Source organism: Malaya genurostris, chromosome 3, assembly GCF_030247185.1.
Source record: "Malaya genurostris strain Urasoe2022 chromosome 3, Malgen_1.1, whole genome shotgun sequence".
Taxonomy (NCBI): Eukaryota; Metazoa; Arthropoda; class Insecta; order Diptera; family Culicidae; genus Malaya; species Malaya genurostris.
The window spans coordinates 211839585-211859576 of record NC_080572.1 but is presented as its reverse complement, the minus strand read 5'-3'; the positions used below and the strand labels follow the sequence as shown (position 1 = coordinate 211859576).

Here is a 19992-nt window from a genome sequence, read left to right as displayed (position 1 = left end):
CTGGATGAGTGACATCGAGAAAAATGCGCAAAATATTGAGTCCAGTGTGCGGCCTTTTCGTGAATTGTGTTTGTACAAATGTTGCATGTTTGAGGAATGTATGTGTATGTATAAATGTGCGCTTATACTCTAAAAACAGCACCAATCAAATGAAAATTCACTCCATAATTCTCATCACTGATACATTTTCAAACATGTAAAGGACAAATATCTTCAATTAACATTAACAGATCGGCTGAAAAGTTCGTATCGTTTCTATGAGAGGGCGCCACTAGAATTAAATCCATACCATTTTCAGTTAGTACAAACCTTCAAAAGATACGTGTATAAATTTGACAGCTGTCTGATTATTAGTTTGTGAGATATTGCATCTTGAGTGAAGCTACTATTGTTATTGTGAAAAAAATGAAAAAAAAAGGAATTTCGTGTGTTGATGAAACACTACTTTTTGATGAAAAAAAGTGCCGCCGATACCAAAAAATGGCTTGATGAGTGTTATCCAGACTCTGCACCGGGCGAAGCAACAGTTCGTAAGTGGTTTGCAAAATTTCGTACTGGTCATATGAGCACCGAAGACGATGAACGCAGTGGACGTCCAAAAGAGGCTGTTACCGATGAAAACGTGAAAAAAAATCCACAAAATGATTTTCAATGACCGTAAAGTGAAGTTGATCGAGATAGCTGACACCCTAAAGATATCAAAGGAACGTGTTGGACATATTATTCACGAATATTTGGATATGAGAAAGCTTTGTGCAAAATGGGTGCCGCGTGAGTTCACAATCGATCAAAAACAACAACGAATTGATGATTCTGAGCAGTGTTTGCAGCTGTTATATCGAAATAAAACCGACTTTTTTCGTCGATATATAACAATGGACGAAACATGGCTCCATCACTTCACTCCGGAGTCCAATCGACAGTCAGCTGAGTGGACTGCACGCGATGAACCGAACCCAAAGCGTGGAAAGACTCAACAATCGGCCGGTAAGGTTATGGCGTCTGTATTTTGGGATTCGCATGGTATAATTTTCATCGACTACCTTGAAAAGGGAAAAACCATCAACAGTGACTATTATATAGCGTTATTAGAGCGTTTGAAGGACGAAATTTAAAAAAAACGGCCTCATTTGATGAAGAAAAAAGTTTTGTTTCATCAAGACAATGCACCGTGTCACAAGTCGATGAAAACCATGCTGAAATTGAACGAATTGGGCTTCGAATTGCTCCCTCATTCACCGTATTCTCCAGATTTGGCCCCCAGTGACTTTTTCCTGTTCTCAGACCTCAAAAGAATGCTCGCTGGTAAAAAATTAAGAAGCAATGAAGAGGTAATCAAAAATGGTATCGAAAAGTTGGAAGATCGCTATAATAGCTGTATCGCCTCTGATGGCAATTATGTTGAATAATAAAAACGAATTTTGGAAAAAAATGTGTGTTTCTATTAAACGATACGAACTTTTCAGCCGAACTGTTATGATATTAATGAAGAGAGCCGATAGAAAACATTCACGTCGTACATATATTATACACTTATTGGTTTTATATGCGTAGTATGATTTGTTACACTGTATTTATTTGATTGCATATGAGACATTTAGGCAACCGAAATGTAGGGGGATAAAACTCACCTGAGTAGTACATCCTTCGGTGGCCGTATGGGCGATGATAACCTTATGTACCGGGAGTTTCAGGGGATCCAAATCTTCTTTTGGCGGTTGGGCTAACCATTCGTTCCGAGTGACTATTCGAAGTGGCTTTGCATCCGGTAAGAAGTCCTGGTCTAAAAATAATAACGTTGTTCAATCGCGTTTCCAAATCATATGGTGCTTTTGATACAAAATGGAGATCTATTCTTGATCATAAACTATCTATCGACCCTAAAATACCTATGCCAGTGTCTGGAGGGACGTTCGCCCGATCATCGTCGCCATCGCCGTAGTGTGGCCTTAAGTTATGTTTACCTGTGGATGTTACGACGTACGGCACGATCACGATGATGACTATGATAACCATTAGTGCGATAATGATTGCTACACTCAATAGGGGTTTGTCCTTGATTATGACTTTCAGACTAGAGTGCCAATTTTGGCTTCGTTTGCTGGAATCTTCTAAGAGTTCAAACGATTAGTTTTCTGTTTGACATTTTGTATATTATATCGAACACACCTGTTTTATGTTTTGTTGTTGCCAGTTCACCGTCTATTTCATTGCCTTCCTGGTATCCTGGATTAACAACCCCATTCGGTCTATCTTGGTAAATATTTTTGATCACAACCTGTCCTTTGATGTAGGTTTTATTGCCGAACGTAATGTCGGAAGAATTTTGTACTGCTATACTGCCGATGTTGGGAGCCCGGCTGGAGGTTGGTGAACTGTTATCATTGTTCACAACCAGCATACCATTCTGTACCAACTGTCCCGGCTGGAGTGCATTCGGAATTCGTTCGATGGCTTTCTTAATCTGTTCATCGTCACACTCACTGTCGCTGCTCGCGAAGGTGCTCGAATCGTTGTCGTTTTCATTAATTGAGGTGATGGATATGTTTTGACTGCTACTACTATCGCTCTTATCTAGCACTTGATCTGTCTTATTTCTATCAGTAATATTACTAGGGTAGTTTCCTGAGACGGAGGAAGACTGCGTGGTTGCATCTGGGTCATGCGATGAAGTGTTTTGTTGATCTCTAGCTTTAGCCATTGGTTTAACACTTTCGCAAGCTTTGGAATGTTAGTTGTTCTGCAGCTGATTTTTCACTGCATAACTCTTGCCATCTTCCTTGTAGAGCTACGACTAGTAGTGCAGTGAAATTTATCTCACTATATTTTTTCAACCATTCTGCCACGGGAGAAGAAATAAAAAAGAATAAAATTAGTTGGTTTGATAAACCTGTGTAAATGGCGAAGGTGTCATTTTCGTATGGCAGTTTATAGTTAAGGACACGGAAAGATCAAAATAAGCATTTTAGCGAAAAAATTAGTTGATTTTCTGATTTTAGTTAGCTATTTTTTGAGACAACCAAAAAAATCTTACTCTTGCTAATTTAGATTTTTTAATTCTCATTCCCTTAATAATAATAAAATATTTGTTGAAATGGCTTTTTTTAGTTGAATTCATCAATTAAACGTGCTGTCATTTTCTACCCAAGTAACAATTTATGTTATGCTAGCATATTTGTGACTAGTTTGCAACCATAAATTTGAGTTATTGTTTTTAACATCTAACCACTTGCGTGACTCAAAAAGCGCTGTTTCTACTAGTTTCTATGTCGGTTAAAAGTAAGTTGTCGTTACGTTGTAATGCCATACTGAAATAATTTATTTTCCATAACTTGAAAATAACTTGTTTTCAAGTAAACTAGTTGAAATTTTGTTGCCATCGTAATTATAAACATTGAATGAATCCATAATGTTTTCCTATCAACAATAAAAAGATAGTGTAGTACTTGAAATTACAAATTTCATACAAGGTACAAATTTTACAACGATTTTAAAACTATGGAGCGGAATTAAATTTTAATTAACTGTTTTTTTATGCGTCTTCAATCAAAATCTGTTTATGAAGATATGAACAATAAACAACGAAAAAACCTTATGTTCAGAATGCTCAAAATTAATCCAAGTAGAGTGATTTCTCATTATTTTAAATTCATATATCATGATAATTGTAGTATCACAATCGATGTTTAATCCCTATATTGTTTTCTTCGAGCTTATTATAGTGCATAGAACAAAAAGGACTATTCTGCCTTTCATTATTTCCGTCAAAAAGTAGTTTTAAAAAAAGCAATATCCTGGTTTTATTTATGTTTTATACACTTCTTGCGACGTCATAGTGTGATCGCCATATTCAAGCCAACAAAAGTAAAAACATTATTACGCACAATCGCTTCAAATGCGCACAAATTCTGAATAAATACTCTTTCCACTAAGAGTTTAAATATTTTTACATATCGGTTTAGATATTTATATATGGATATATCGTAACACATGTGAAAAACATAAAAATAATTTGCAAGCAGTTTCAACAAGACCGTCCTTTTTAGCTTTTTAATGGATTGTTTTGCTTTGACACTTCTCATGAGTTTTTGGCTAATAAACTTGGTAATAAAACCAATTTCATTCTTGTTTTCTTTGTGCTGTCCTTCAGCAATGATGGTGTTAGATAAATAGGAACAAATTTTATGATTGTTGTTTCACGCTCTGGTTGTTTCAACTAAAATGTTATTCATTTAACTAACATATCTGTTGATTTTGTCATAAACATTCAGATAAACGAAATTGCTTTATTCAAATGCTGCCACTTGGCAGAGAACGAAAACGCAGAACAAAAATCCTCTCCATTTTACCAGAAACGTTTCATATTGAAAATAAATTGTCAATGGAAAATAAACATCATTTATGTCAGTTATATAGTAGCCGTTTCATGTAAGAGAACGTATGCAGATCAACATAAAGGTGAAGCCAGAGAGAATGAGACGAACGACGCGATGCGAAGCGAAACGATACGAAAATTGACAGATCGCACGGAGTCGCGCGGCAGAGCTCCGTCCACTCAAGTTCAGCAGAAAAATGACAAGTATGTCAGGGAGAGCTCGATGCGTTGCGAAGCGACTACTGACCGATCGCATCGCACTCACTCTGACATACATGTCAGAGTCGCTTTTTCTCTGGCTTCACCCTAAGGTTGCTAGTTACATTTGATCAAAGTAAACCTGTCAGAGTGAATGCGATGCGAAAACAGTACATCGCATTGAATCGCTTCGCTTCGGTCCGCGTTCCACGCTCTCTCTGACAGAGACCTAAGAGTTAATTGTAAAACAAGTTTTCCATGTACTGAATAGATATTCCTACAGTATAAATGATTCAATGCTAAAGTGAATTGTTAGTATTTGTATTTTCTTGAAAGTGCATTTGTAGCATTAGACTTATCAGCAGCATTCTTGAAAACGGAATCGAAAAAACTCTTCCAGCGAGCCATTCTGCAGGTGGAGGAAAAATTTCTTAATGCCTGTGAACATTTTGCTGATGAATTCCCTCTTGGGAATTTTTATCTTTTGTTACATTTCTATATCATCTGTGAGTTTAGTAATGAAACAGTGAACGATTTGCTACCCACTGAAAAGACGCAGTAAAAATATTAATTGCAATAGGCATCTTAAGTTCAAATAACTGAATGCTCTCATGCATACATGCAACTTTGCTGGGATTGTGTCATTGCTCAGTTGCACGAGTGACAACCAGAGTTGCAAATTGTGTCATGTCAACTGTAATCGGCACGGTCAAAGTGAGATACTCGATAGTTCTATGACCAAGTAGAAGTATACTCAGTCAAAGACAGATTAATATTTAGTCACGTCGTAATCAAGCAGTGACAGGAGAAATGAAGATAATATCAATCGCATCGGCAATCAATGAGCGCCCTGGTGAGTGTAATATCAAGAGAATTTAAGTTACGACAGATCGGCTCTCAGACACTCAATATATGATGATTGGTAGAGCCTGGTTGGCAGCCGTCCAGTGACATAAACTTTCCAATCTTTGTCGTGCAAAGTTGCTAGTTGATAGTGACATTTAGCAGCTCTGGTGACAACTCATTGAAACGTTTCATTTTCCCCTTAGGGTGTATGTCATTGCTTACCTGTTTGTGCTGCGTGTCTTGGCTGGGTGTCATTGTCAAATAGTCAGCACTATAAATAAAAAAATGACAGTTTAATTGAAACAACAATCGATTAGTTGTACCAAACATTAACCGATCAAATTCAACAAAATAACTAATGTTTTAGTTGTTTCGCGATTGCCGTGCACTGCGTACTGTTTATTCCGCTCAAATGTACTGTGATTTAATTTGTACTGTATTTTCCAATTGAGTTGTTCTGTATTTTTCACATTAAAAATTAAATACAAATTTTTAAATCTTTAACTCACCGAATCTCGATTTTAACTCATCGAATTTCGATTTGCAATCAAAACGTCAGAAAGAACAGTGACAACACGTAACGAATATAAAAACATGCAAACAATTGTTTATTGTTAAAAAAAGGTGCAAAATTTACTGTTTTTCAAAGTCGATGTACTGTTTTTTTTATTTTTACACAAAATGTACTGCTTTTCGTAAAAAATACGAGCGATAGGTATAATAAATAATTAAATAAATAAATTGTTGTTAATTGACCCATATTATCAAGAAATTCCATAAAAAATAGGACCATCATGGAACAGTGCAAAAGTGTTGCCCAAACACTTGAAAACTTCAAATTGTATCTATTTCTTCGCGTTTCGCCGAAGTCAGTGCTTAAAGCAGTTCAAATTGAACTGCCATCTCGTGCCTAGCAGTTCAACTTAAACCGCTAAGCAGACGCAAAGTTTGCACTACTTATGCAACCCTTAAACAATATTGCACAAGTGCTATATTATTTCTGACGTCTCAGGCGTAGCCCGTAAAACATGTTTTGAAACCATAACATCATCAAACAAGAATTGAGATAGGCTATCTGCGCAGCTCCGGATAGCCTCCATGTGGTGCATAGTGTCTCCAGCGCGGTGCGCTGCATCGAGCGCATGAAATGTCCAACAAAGTTTGATAGCTTACAAAGTTTACAATGCAAAGAGGTCAAAAGAAAGGTCTTCTCGTCAGCCAGTACGCTACTGATTGGTTTTGCGATTTGATGTTTACTTTTTAAGTTTTTTTTTGTAATTGTAATAATTGGATTGCATAGTTTCAAGCCATATATTGTAAAAATCCATTCACTTTTAACAGAGTGCTTAGTGGTCCCAACCACATCAAAATACGATTTCTGTTTGAGTTCCAGAGGTTGATTTTGGGGCTTCATTGCATTCAGAAAAACTTTTGTTAAGTTTAAATTGGCATACATTGCGTGGTAGTGAATTCAAGCCTTTTGAAGAATTACAGAACATGTTACTACAAAAAAAATATGCCGAACACATGAGCCCTTTCAAATGCATTGGTGTCGATATAAGGAGCATAATTGATATGAGGCTCCCAAAATGTTTTTCCATCATAACTTTCTTAAACACACAGACGAAAAAGGGAATTGAGGGAACCACGTGGTGGATTCACAATTTTTATGCGACTCACTGTGCTCAGGCCTTAAATAAATATGAAAATACACTTTTAGAAATCAGTGTCTTAAGATTTGTTACTTAACGTAGCACTTTAATATGCGTTAGTTTTTCTTTAGTTGTTCCCAAAACCTGTTGGGAGGTGTAAAAATGTTCCTTCATTATTTCTATCTGAAACGAATGATAACGATCGAGTCTAAAATAAAACAATTACTGGTAGAAAAGAGCTGACTTACACCATCATATCTCTGGAACCGGTAAGGATAGCCACTTGACCTTCAAACTTCACCAATAACTCAATAGTACGGTTTGAAAGAGATTTTCAATAACCTTGCTCATACTTCATCTGATTATGCAAATAATATTATTTAAAATAGTCGAGTTTAGCTTGTAAAACCATGGTTAAGGATATTACAGAGTACCGCGTTGGCGACGCCAGCCCTCACAAGGTGTCGCTTTAATCGCTATTTCGAGATATGCAGTTAGCCTATAGTTGATTGTTTCACGGTCCGGCATAATTTTCATAAGCCATAAGCAAACCATCCAGTGCACAGTGATCCGAAACGAGATTTTAGCGAGACAAAATAAATGCTACATATTAAAAATTATATTTTGTAGTTGGTGTCTTCACAAAAGTTGTTTGTATTCAACTAGCGCATCTTCTTATGAAAAAGATCATGTTTGGATTTAAATCTGAATTTTAACTTTCGCAATCGAATCGAAAAATTATTACACTTCACAGCAAAAGTAAAAGTAGGGTGGCTCTCAAACAATCACCTCTTTGGTTGTAATTTTTTTGTGAATAGTTTTACGAGAAAATCGTTTTGCGAAGATTTGTCGAGCCAATTATTGCGCAACAAAAGATGTAGTTTTTGAGAGCCACTCTATTTTTACTCCGAAAAATTTATGTAATTCGATCAAATGAAGAGGTAGGAAGATGACTTTTTTAGCAAAGCTCAAAATGAAATTTCCTACAACTTCGCAGTAAAGTGCAATAATTTTTAAATTCAATTAAGAAAGTAAGAATTCAGATTTAAATCCAAACATGGACTACCCAAATGATCTTTTACATCAAGAGATGCTTCAGTTGAATACAAACAATTTTTGTGAAGACGCCAACAACAAAAAAAAATAACATTTAATAGCGAAAATATTTTTGTCTCGCTAACTTCCCGTTTCGACCCGCTGTGCAGTGGTTTCGTCGTGTACTGCCAGACGGGGCTCCTATAAATTTAAACCCTAGAAGATCTGTTTGAACAAATCGGATAAATGCAGCTTAGTATAGCGAACATTTCGAAAGTGGAAATCAAATATTTAGATTCCGCAGATAGATATTTGATCTGGATAATATCATTGCATTGATTTCATCCGGTTTTTGAACTGTAAGTATCTGTATACTGATCTTACTCAGTAGATTTTTGCACCAATGTTCTTATACTATTTAAATTTGTGAAACCATATTTGAACATGACCAATCGATATAATTGAAGATAAAATAATAATTAAAGAATATTGAGATTTGATTCGAGGAGCACTTGTTCTTTGGGAGAATCGACGAGAAACAGTTATGGACAACTCAACTAGAAGTAGGAGGAGACAACCACGACGAAGATAAAGATATAGATTAAAGGCAATACCTCAACATATCGGTCGTGTATTCATATTCATGTTTTTTATAATTTTAATTTGACCTTCACTACATTAATATACTTGAACAAGAACGTGCATATTTTGTCAATTGTTCATGTTATTTTGAACAAAAATGTACGATTGAATTTGTAAACCCACTATGAGTGAGTGAAAGCACAAAGTTACTGATTCGTACATTTTCGCTAACAAAACTTAGTAAGCGATGGGAAAACCCCAGAAACAACTTCGAATCAGTCAATTATGACGAGAACACTGGGAGAATCATATGTGGTAGAGCTGGTCCCAGTAGGCACTTCTGGCAGTGTTAGTATTTAAGCTTAATCAATAATGATCTTAATAAATGATCACACATTTAAAGTTCTTTAGTTGATTGTAATGTAATCATGTTTCTACACGATGAAGACTGTGTTGTTTACTTAGTTGACGATTCCGGTTTTGTTCACACATTCTCAGTGAATCGCAAAAAAACGATCATCAACTCTGTCACTTTTATGCTCTTTAGTCTATAGTGTTAAAGTTTATCATTCAGTTATTTATGGAATCATTTTCGGGTATCGTATTAGTTGTTACTACTAGTTTGTGCGCCGTTTATTTCGGTTACAATACAGGTGCAGATCCAACGATAGATCATCACTAACTGTTTCAATGGGCGGTGATCGTAGAAGAACGTCATCCAGTGTTTGAATAATAGCACAAATATCCACTATTATATATGATGTTATCATTTTTCGATTATATACCACGATATTTTCGTCACATTTCATTTATGGCGTTGTATAGAATGACAAACACTATATTGGAAGCGAGTATCTTTTATCTTGTTTTTTTCCGGTCACATTCTTTCTCTTGTTTAGATAAAAAACTTCAATCACTTTTTCTTTTTTGCACTGAATGCATCACTATCAATGGAAGACTTATCTTTCATTTATATATATTTTTTTTTGACACCAGCCAACAAGATTTTCTTCTTTTTCTTTCATTAAAAACAGATCATTGTGCTAACCTTTGTCACAGGTAGTTCGCGACTTCAATGATTATCAAGTTTACAGTAGTTCGCGAACTAGTTCAACGTTTGATGATCCAGTCAGTTGCGTGATCCGTCGAGGACTAGCATACTCGCAGTATCGGTGCGATGTGGAGGAACGCGAATGCGCGAATGTGCGAATGCCTTTGATTGTGCCGGGTGGGACTGAATACAAATATACACCAAATGACAAGAAACTCAACACTATTTTATTACGTTCAAGCCCGGTATGTGATAGTGAAGCGATGTTTATATTTTTTCCAATCTGTTTTTCTTGGTAATACCTAGGTAGTATAAGTCTGTGAAAGATGGGAATGCTGGTTGGTACTTCGAATGACGATATGAATTATATGATGACGGCGTATTTGTTGTTAGACGGCAAATATTTGCATATCGGTTCATGACAAATCCAACAAGGGATTGCTGTAGTACATATACGGAGTGTTAGTTCAACGGATGGAATGAACATTGCTGTTCGTGACGTATGGAAAGAAATCCGTATAAATTTTTTGATTATTTCAATAGTTGTGGGATATTTCAATATTGAAACATGGGTTGATAATACAGTAAGTGAAGTCAGTTGAAGTATGTTCAAATCAGGTAAATTACATTTAGTATGAAATAAAGATTCGAACTTGACGAAATTTTCTGGCAAACAAGAGCGAATTACCATTTTGTTAACCCCATCTAATCATAATTGGTTAAAAACTATATCAACATTTTATCTAGGCTTCAAGTTTGTGCACTTTCTTTTGATCTTGGTTCATTTCACGCTGAGTGCAAAGCCTCAGAGCGTGCAGAGTTTCTTTGCACAACGATCTATTCAATAAAATCGTCTTCCGAAATATTTTTTTCACGGATTCATACGACGGTCATATTTGAGGATGAGCACCGATAAAAGTTTTCAACATTACCGTCTAACGCCCTTCATCAGAGCCTGTATAGTCATTTGCGTTGTGTTTTATTCGATATTTAACACTTCCTCATCATAACTTTTTCGTCCTCTTCCTCCTCCTGATCTTCGGAAGCACGCCCTTCATCATGGCGCTATAAGCAGCCCTTACACGTGACAATATTATTGTCAATCCAAAATATTGTCAATACCGTCAATCCAATTGTCTTGGTAACTTGAGTCCGCATTTTTCGAACAAATCAAGCGTTTGAAGCTTCAAATATTGCAACGGAACATTGAAACATTGAGAGGAGAGTTCATTGCACATATTTGATAGTTTCTTCTCTGGAGAGAAAGTATTGTCGGATTGATGAGCAGTTTTGATTTTTTGACAATATTTTCGTCAATCCAATGAAGTTTCTATTACACGATCAAAAGTATTGTCAATACTCCTTGTATTGACAATAATATTGTCTCGTGTAAGGGCTGCTATAGGTTTAGGGTGCGAAAATTTGACATTTTTTTTAACTGTCGCTAAGCACAAGACAGCCACTACCAACGATCCGCTCAGCTGCTACGTTTAACAGTAGCCAACACGCAATGACACGATAGCTAGGTGCAGTCGTGAGAGCCACGACACACGACAGCAACATTGAGAACAGTTCATTTTGTCGCACTCTCTCACAGCAGTCAAAGCCACACCGTTCGCTCTGCGGTAGTGTACGTACATTCTGGATAGGTAGCTGCTGCATTTATTTTCGTTCAAGGTTTTTGAAAATGTCGTGAGCTCGAAATGTCATGACATTTCTATAACTGGACAGTCATATCGGTTGTGACTGCTCTGAACTGCACTAGAGTGGGAGCGACGCTGTCTATATTGCTTCACCCCGTAGCGGGAATTCTGAAATAATTATAAGATCATGTACAAAATGAATGTTTTTTATTTAATGTAATTTATAATAGCAAATCGCTAGGTAAAAACAGTATTTAGATTAACTTATGAATTCCGACATACTTATATGATATTCGAAATGTATTGCTACGGCAGAGAAAAACTTATGTATATTGCCTTATGAAGCAAAGCAAAGTCTTGGGATTACATTCCTTTTGTGGAATTTTTCCTTTCTGTTTCAACAGACTTCGCAGCCGATTCTTGGTGTACAGAATCAGAATCAGAAGTTTTCAACTAAAACAGGTGGTTTTCGTCATTGTTAACGATTAACTTTTGTGATTTTACAGCGTTTATTTTCGAATGGAATTATATCACAAAGTTTGGAAGTAGTTTTGAGAAAAATACGCACGAATCGTTTCCAAAAAACACTTCGAAGGTATCAAGCCATTATTGATGCTTAATGTGGATGAATTTGCTATTAATGCATTCGGCTGAAGGTAATCGATTCAATGAATCAATATTTGAAAGAAGTTTCGCTTTCTTGCAACAGCGTCAGTGATACCAGTTTGTATTAGCATTTAACTCAAATTTTATTTTACACGTGAATAAAGTAGGCTAAATAAAATTTCCACACAAAACAGCTCGTTGCATGCCAAACGATTTTATTAGTAATCTATTATCCTGTAGCAAAACAAAAGTTAAATCTCTAAATTTATCGTTGATTTCTTCGAAAATGTGAGTACACAGTTTAATTAATGTTGAGAAACATATTGATTCATGGTCTTGATATATTTGCGAAATTGCAAAGCCGAAAGATCCTGCAGAAAGATGATATTACTGCAAGAAGTATGTTTGAATGTTTGAAAAAAGAAGTTTATTTGAAAAAGGGGGCTTTTACTAAGATGGGATGCTTAATACTATTTTCCCCTAATACATAACTTTCGTTTTAATATCCGTAAGCATTATATATATATATATATATATATATATATATATATATATATATATATATATATATATATATATATATATATATGTATATATATATATATATATATATATATATATATATATATATATATATATATATATATATATATATATATATATATATATATATATATATATATATATATATATATATATATATATATATATATATATATATATATATATATATATATATATATATATATATATATAATACATTATACACCAAACCTCTACAAATTCGTGCCACCATCCCGGCTGGAAATCAAAGCATTAGTTTGCACTGCTTTGCTTTGCTCACCGAACCGCTTCCTTCCAACGAGAACCGCTTCCTTCCAACGAGAGTGCGGAGCAACAAAAAAGAATGCAGAAAAACCGTCAGCATAGCGGACCAAAACTTCCATGTGTATGTCTCCATACACCCCGTGAGAACAGGCATGAAACGAATTTCAACGTTGAGCCTTGTTGGTGGATGTCTCTCGAAAGCTGTAGGATTTGAAAGAAGAAACTGTTCTTTGTGGTAAGCCATTCTCTGATTGAAGAGAGTAGAACAGCTACCGATGCGAGCATCCGGGTACATCCACGAGAGAAAATGTCATGAGAGCTATGACATTTTTATCCGCTGTAGTCACGGCAAAGTTCATTCGGCGACAGCTACCATTTGTGCGGTTTGACTGTCTGCTGTTTCGTGTCATTCTCCGGTACCGTTCGCAACCCTGGGTTTAGTACGAGACAGCTCGTTAGGTTTATGTCTTTTAGCACAAAATCCTCCATCCGTGTCTCACAGCATGATTTGGAAATGGTAGCGTAAAGCCAAACCGTCCTAAAGTGCTGTTCTAAATAATAGCAGCGCTCAAGTATTTTTCAGTTACGTGTTATGTAACGGGTGTTTTTCTAGGAGGTTTGTTTTTTCAATAGCGATTACTTGTTGTTTTGACAGTGTAAGGCGACATCTCTACTCAGTATTATTTGGCAAATCATCATGGATAGGTAAACTCCAGAACAACGCTGTAGAAATTTATTTTCAAAATCAATTTTCAATTTAAACTGTTATGTAAATTCTCTTCAGTGATGAGGCGCATTTTTGGTTGAATGGATACGTCAACAGGCAAAATTGCTGTATTTGGAGCAAAGATAATCCACACGCCGTTCAATAATTACTGATGCAATCCGATGAATGAACTGTTTGGTGCGTTCTATGGGCTGGTGGAATTATCCATCCTTATTTCTTTCAAATTGAGGAAGGACGACGCGTTGTCGTGAATGGAATTCGAAACAGAACCATGGCCTACACAAATAATAATATTTTGTGAATTTACATCTTTTTTCATGCACATATTAAGAGCAACAAATTGAATTTAAAATTACTTTACAGTTCTTTATATTTCAATATTAAAACAGAACTAAGCGTCCCGGGTTGACGGTTCAATGCATAGGACGCTGGTCTTACAAACCAGTTGTAGTATGTTCGAGCCGCGGCCTGGAAGGATTTTTAGTGTCAGTAGGATCCATAGTACTAGCCATGCAATGATTCTGTACATCAAGTATCGACTGCGAAGTCTGTTGAAACAGAAAGGCCAAATTCCACAAAAGGAATGTAATGCCAAGATTTTACTTTTACTAAGCGTTTATTTAAATCTACCGTGTTACTACTTGAAAAATCAATGCATTCAAGTTTAGTTTTACGTCGACAATGATTTTTAATCAAATTTTCGATTCAACTGATGTCTATTTCATAGTACTATCGATTTATATGTCATGTAAATTTCATTATTTTTTTCTGTGTATGCAAGCACCCAAGTTACTCTAACTTTTGATCCGTTGGGTAAAATAAATATAAATTTTGCGTAGATATAGGGTAAGGGCTCCCTATTTCATCTCATTTGCGAGGACGTCACCACCTTAAAAACCTGATTTAGCCTCTAAAATCACTATGATTATTTCGTACTTCTGCTTAATTCGCCTTGCTCCACATTGGGAATTGATTGACATTCCTTGGAAAATAAAATAATATTCAAAAAATCAGCTGAAAACACTTCTGATATGTTCACTACTCTGCTCCTTATTTCATCTCAAAGAATTTTTATTCATCCTATCGTTGGTCCTCTATTCATCCTATTAATTAGCCATGGCGACAGCAATCAAAACAAAACATTGCACTATTACACTCTCATTTTCAAAATGTCAGAATTCTTCTTAAAAAAAAGGCCTAATGCCAACTATAAGACATCCCACGATATTTTTAGATCAATTTCCTACATTTAATTTCTGTGCACAGCAGATGAAACACACACACACACACACACACACACACACACACACACACACACACACACACACACACACACACACACACACACACACACACACTTAACAGCGTTATGATGACATATTAGGTTTTTTACCGTCACTGCTAACCTCAATCGGATGAACATATTTTGACAGTTCAGCGGTACTATTTGTAAGCAGTGATTTATTTGTTTATCTGTTGACAAATTGGATGAGACCATTTACGGTCCATATTATCTAAATAGAGTTTTAAAACATTTGTTCACGATTGGGTACGGTTAGTTCGGAAGATTTGATAATTAAAAGTGACTAGTTGCAAAGTGCAACCTTAAACAAAATCGAGGAACATATCTCAAACAATCATCTTTACACTTTACAACTAGCCACTTTTATTTAATGAATCTTTGAAACGAACCGTATTTTACACGCGCTTTCTGGTAATATTCGAAGCCAAAGCAGTTTTATAGAAATCTAAATATCAATAATATAATTAAACTAACGTAACGGATACCAAAAAAATACTTGTTGGTGATAATTTGAAGAAGAAAACAAATTTTTTTTGTAACGGTATGAAAAAACTTGGCAACTTTGCGAAACTAAATGAGATGAAAACAAAGCACAATCAAGTGAACTAAGAGAAAAACATTAATCTCATAGTTTTGAAGAAACAAGTGACAAGCGAACTTACTAATTATGAAGTCATCCAGCATTCAATAGTAGTGTAATTGTGCGAAATAGTGATGATGTTTTGAGACGAATTGATTAGTAGATATTCAGAAACATGACGAACAGTAAATCTTGGGACGAAAATGTGTCCTAAATTGAAAGTGAGTTTGTTTTAAATGGAAAAAACGATCACCGAAGAATTTAAAACCATTTCGTTCAAATAATTTTAAAACGTTTCACAGTTTGGTTCAGGTACGTTGTAAGATATTATTCATGTTCGAAATAATGAGGTGAAGGGATGAGATGGAAATAGGAGCACAGATGAAATAGGGAGCCGTTACCCTAGTTAAATGTGTATTGTATACACTGTGAGTTGGAAGAACAGTTTGTGAGCGATAACCACAGACTAACAGACAGGACACTCAAATTAGATTCTTTAATCATTTTAACGGTCATTTCGAATATTCCTTTAGTTGGGACAGTACACGCATATGTCATGACGTCGCCACGTTACCCTATCAAATTTTTTTCATTTACCAACAGAGTTGCTATTCATACAGAATTACCTGTAATGTATTGATTTGTATACGTCCATGCGAATTTCATGCAGGATACAGATTTAATACATATTGCCAAAACTATACACATAATTGTGCTACTTCTCATCCTCCAACGCAATACAAAATCGAACCCGTTTTGTTACAATATTTTCTTGCTTCTGGTCCGCCGCCACTTAATTTACCAACACAATAAAAAATAATCTAGATGAGCAACGCTGAGAGAAAAAAATGGTTACCTTCCAACATCGCTAAAAAAGTTAAATATATTATCAACGTAATCCAATAATTTATTGTGACGATTCATTTTCAAATATTATGATGAAATCAGGCATCCCTGCAAGCAGTTGATCGGTGTTGACAAACGAGGGGAAACCAACTAGTAAAAAAATTTTCACATAACACAAGGGGTGTACCGATAGTAAATAGTTCGCGCAGTACAATATAGGTGGAACTAGTGCATCACGAAAAATTATTTGTATAAGATTTTACTCATACTGTCATGTCTGTTAGTCTGTGCGATAACTGTCCTCTCAGCAGGCGATTCTATTTTGTTGGTCGTTGAGTCGTTGAAAAGAAATAATTATAAGACCTTTATTTTTTCAATAAAATGTACAATATTTTCCATAGTAAATTGATGAATTTTTTATCTTAGACTTAGACATTATTCGATAAGTGTGGTACATTTACAGATGTTTTCTGTGTTCTGATACTAGATTCATGATCCCAACAAGATCGACCACTTCAGTCTTGCGTATAATTTCAACATTACGCCATCGAGTAAGAGATAACCGACTCAAGAGTTAGTTTCCGTTACAGATTCAAGTGTTGGGTTCAAATCGTTGTACACTGTTGCAGTCCACTCTGTAACACTCTAATACTATTAAAAATCAGTGCATTTCTACTAAAGGTGCACTCAACTAACTAACTAACTACCAGTGTAGTTATTTCAACTATCTTCGGCTTGGTTTGTTGATATTTTCGTAGTCATATTTTTTTTGAGGTAGTCCTGTTTCCAAACAGAAGGTAATCCGATCTCCGATCCACAGGTGTTACTACTATTCAGGGTGCAAGGTACCCAGCGAGGCATTTTCGAAATCCGGGCATATGCGTATGGTCCAGGACTTTTGGTTACCTTAGTCTAATAATGGAACTGAATTAAAACTCTCCGAACAAAAATATTTCATAATTGTCAGTTACCTGGTTATGAGCAACTAGTTTGTAATCTTTGGCCAAATAATTTTCAGCAACACCATGAGCCAGTAGGTGATCTAGTGCTGAAAATTGATTTTCATTTGGTTGATGGCGCACAAAATCTCCCATGAAACAGATTGATAGAGTTTGGTTGGCGTAAGCATTCGCAATGTTCCAACCTCGTCCGACATAGATGTAGCCATCACCTCCGAGCTGAGTTGCACAGTTGCAAACATATTACTCATAAGAAAAAAAACTGACTATGATGACAACTTACGTAGAAATTATTTGGTATATCCGGTAGACCCTGTTCAGCAATGGCTGCATCTTGAATGGTTCGCATTTTGATGGAGCACTTGTACATGTCAAAACAGGGACTGGACTGAACTCCGATATGAGTGATTAATACGTACGGTATTGGAGAGATTAGAGGGTAAGGCCCGCGAACCGTTTCCTGGGCACCCCAGTTGTGACGGTCGATGACTAGGTGGCCGTTGCCAAGGTTCGGAACTGTAACGGTCAATCTAACATGATTATAAGATACATAGTAGAATTACGACATTCAACTTGTATACTAACTAGTTCCCGAAGCATAATTGTTTCCAAATAGGATATCGGGCTGACTAGAAATATTGCCACTGTTCTGCATTTGATGAATGATGAAGTACAAAGCCGTGGAAAAAGCGATGATCGTTAGCAGTATCAGGGCTCCATACAGAAAGTATCGTTCCTGTCGAAGGACCGAGCTTTGTTCCGGCGACGGGAGGCCTCTGTTTTGATTGTTGCGACCGGCTGAAACAAACGAAAGAAATAATAGTAATATGATACTTTTGGCAGTGTTAGTGATTCCCGATAATTTGACAGAAGCTGCTCGATATTTATCTATATTGTATACAACATTTTCAATCCGATAGAAGATGCTACAAGAACTCGTATCTCTCATGAACCATGAGAGAATTTTTCTACATTTCTTCGCTCCACTTCTTACTCTGAGTATTTCACGGCCCTTAAAAAAGTTACAGTCTGGTAATGAACGGTGCTGTGTGGAATTTACCAAGAGAGAATCGCAAGTTGACAATTATCGCAGAAAATCGAATCGATTATTCTACTTGATGATTTTCATACTAGGTTGCAATATTTCAAAACCCTTGTGTGGAGCATTCACATACATTTTCATACACAAAACTTATACAAAGGTTATATGCACATAGTTAGAATAAGCGGCAATAGTACAATGATTCTATCGCCCATATAGAATCGGATCGCGAAACGAGAATAAGTGACCGGTTGTTGCTTCAGAGAGAATTCCCACAGCAGCGAGCTAACCTTTGATTCTCAGACAGGTCATCGAGAGAAATTCGCTCTCGCACTGGTGTCTATTCTATGCTAAATAAACCATGCCGTTTTTTTTGTGGCTGCGATGATATCCGTCTCTCTTAGACGGCACTGATTGAATCGTGTGAAGAGTTGTTAGTGAGCGTTATTGGATACGATAAAAGTCATCCTTGACTTTTGGTGTTTGCTTAACAGGTATAAACATAAAGAACAGGTTGATATGTGAAATGTTTCGGAATCTCAGAGCTAAGGAAGTGTGCCTCATTAAATATATTGTTAAATAAATATATAAAAAAAAACAATTTTAATCCATCTAGTGGTATTAAGGGGCCTTTCTCATATCAATCATACTATCATACATAATACTGTGGTTTTCCTTAAAATAATATTCTTCTATTCTTGAAAGAATTACCGGAATGCTGTTTGGCCGTCTATTGATAATGATGAAATATAGGACCATGAATGAAAGGTTATGTCATTTGAATACAAGTTTGTGAAAATCGCTCAAACATCGCTGAGAAAAGTGAGTGAGATCCATTTGGGAAACTATGACCACTACTTCCGATGCCTCCGGAACCGAAAACCGGGAACCAGAATAGCCGGAATCGTTTTGTTTGGCCGTACGGATAATGACGGTTGATTGTAGTTTTAAGGCCGATTTTGAAAGTTTTGTACTTGTTCTGTTTGGCCCTCTAAGTGATGGTGAGAAGTTTTGTGTAGAACATAACACCACTCATTTGAATCTAAGTTTGTAGAAATCGGTTACGCTATCTCTGAGAAAAGTGAGTAAATAATTTGTAATTGGAATGTTTACACTAATCGTCTTATAATTCCAGAACCAGAAGCCGGATTCAGGTGAAATTCAGAATTTTAGTGAAGGACCATAAGCCCATTCATTCGAATTAAAGCTTGTAAAAATCGGTCACGCTATCTCTGAGAAAAACTAGGACGCATATTTTCATTTTCTGCGCATTTTACTCCGTAACTCGGGAACCGGAAGTCAGATCCAAACTCGTGCAGCGAAACGATATAATAATATAATAATAACTCGTGCAGCAGCTCATCCATTGCCGAATGTGCAGCACATCTATAACCGAATCAGAAAAAATCGGAGTCAGGTCGGTCGGATCGATCGGGTCGGCCTCTATGGTCCTGAACTATGCACACAAATTGAAAAAAATATGCTCTCAATTTTTTCAGAGCTGGCTGGACCGATTTTCAAATTTAAAATCTATATAAAAGGTTCTATAGATCCGTACTGAATTTAGGAATTCTATCCGGTTTCGGAATTACAGGGCAATGAGCGTAAAAAAAATCATTTCATGAGTGTATTTTAAAATTGACAATTGTTAGTTGGTGGTTATAAAGGGTGTTTTTCAGAGTGGCACAACATATAAAAATATCCAAATTTGGTTTTATT

General features: G+C 36.0%; 1 protein-coding gene across 1 annotated transcript in view; it reads right to left on the bottom strand.

The window, feature by feature from the left end:
* LOC131434187 (uncharacterized) overlaps positions 1–19992 on the bottom strand; it is a 64809-nt gene that overhangs the window by 23944 nt on the left and 20873 nt on the right. The window contains exons 2-8 of the mRNA XM_058600841.1: positions 17817–18029; positions 17515–17747; positions 17244–17450; positions 16995–17184; positions 2170–2730; positions 1890–2111; positions 1632–1783 (exon numbers count right to left, since the gene is read on the bottom strand). Coding sequence (XP_058456824.1) covers positions 1632–1783; positions 1890–2111; positions 2170–2730; positions 16995–17184; positions 17244–17450; positions 17515–17747; positions 17817–18029 — 1778 coding nt within the window. The remainder of the gene's footprint in view (positions 1–1631; positions 1784–1889; positions 2112–2169; positions 2731–16994; positions 17185–17243; positions 17451–17514; positions 17748–17816; positions 18030–19992) is intronic.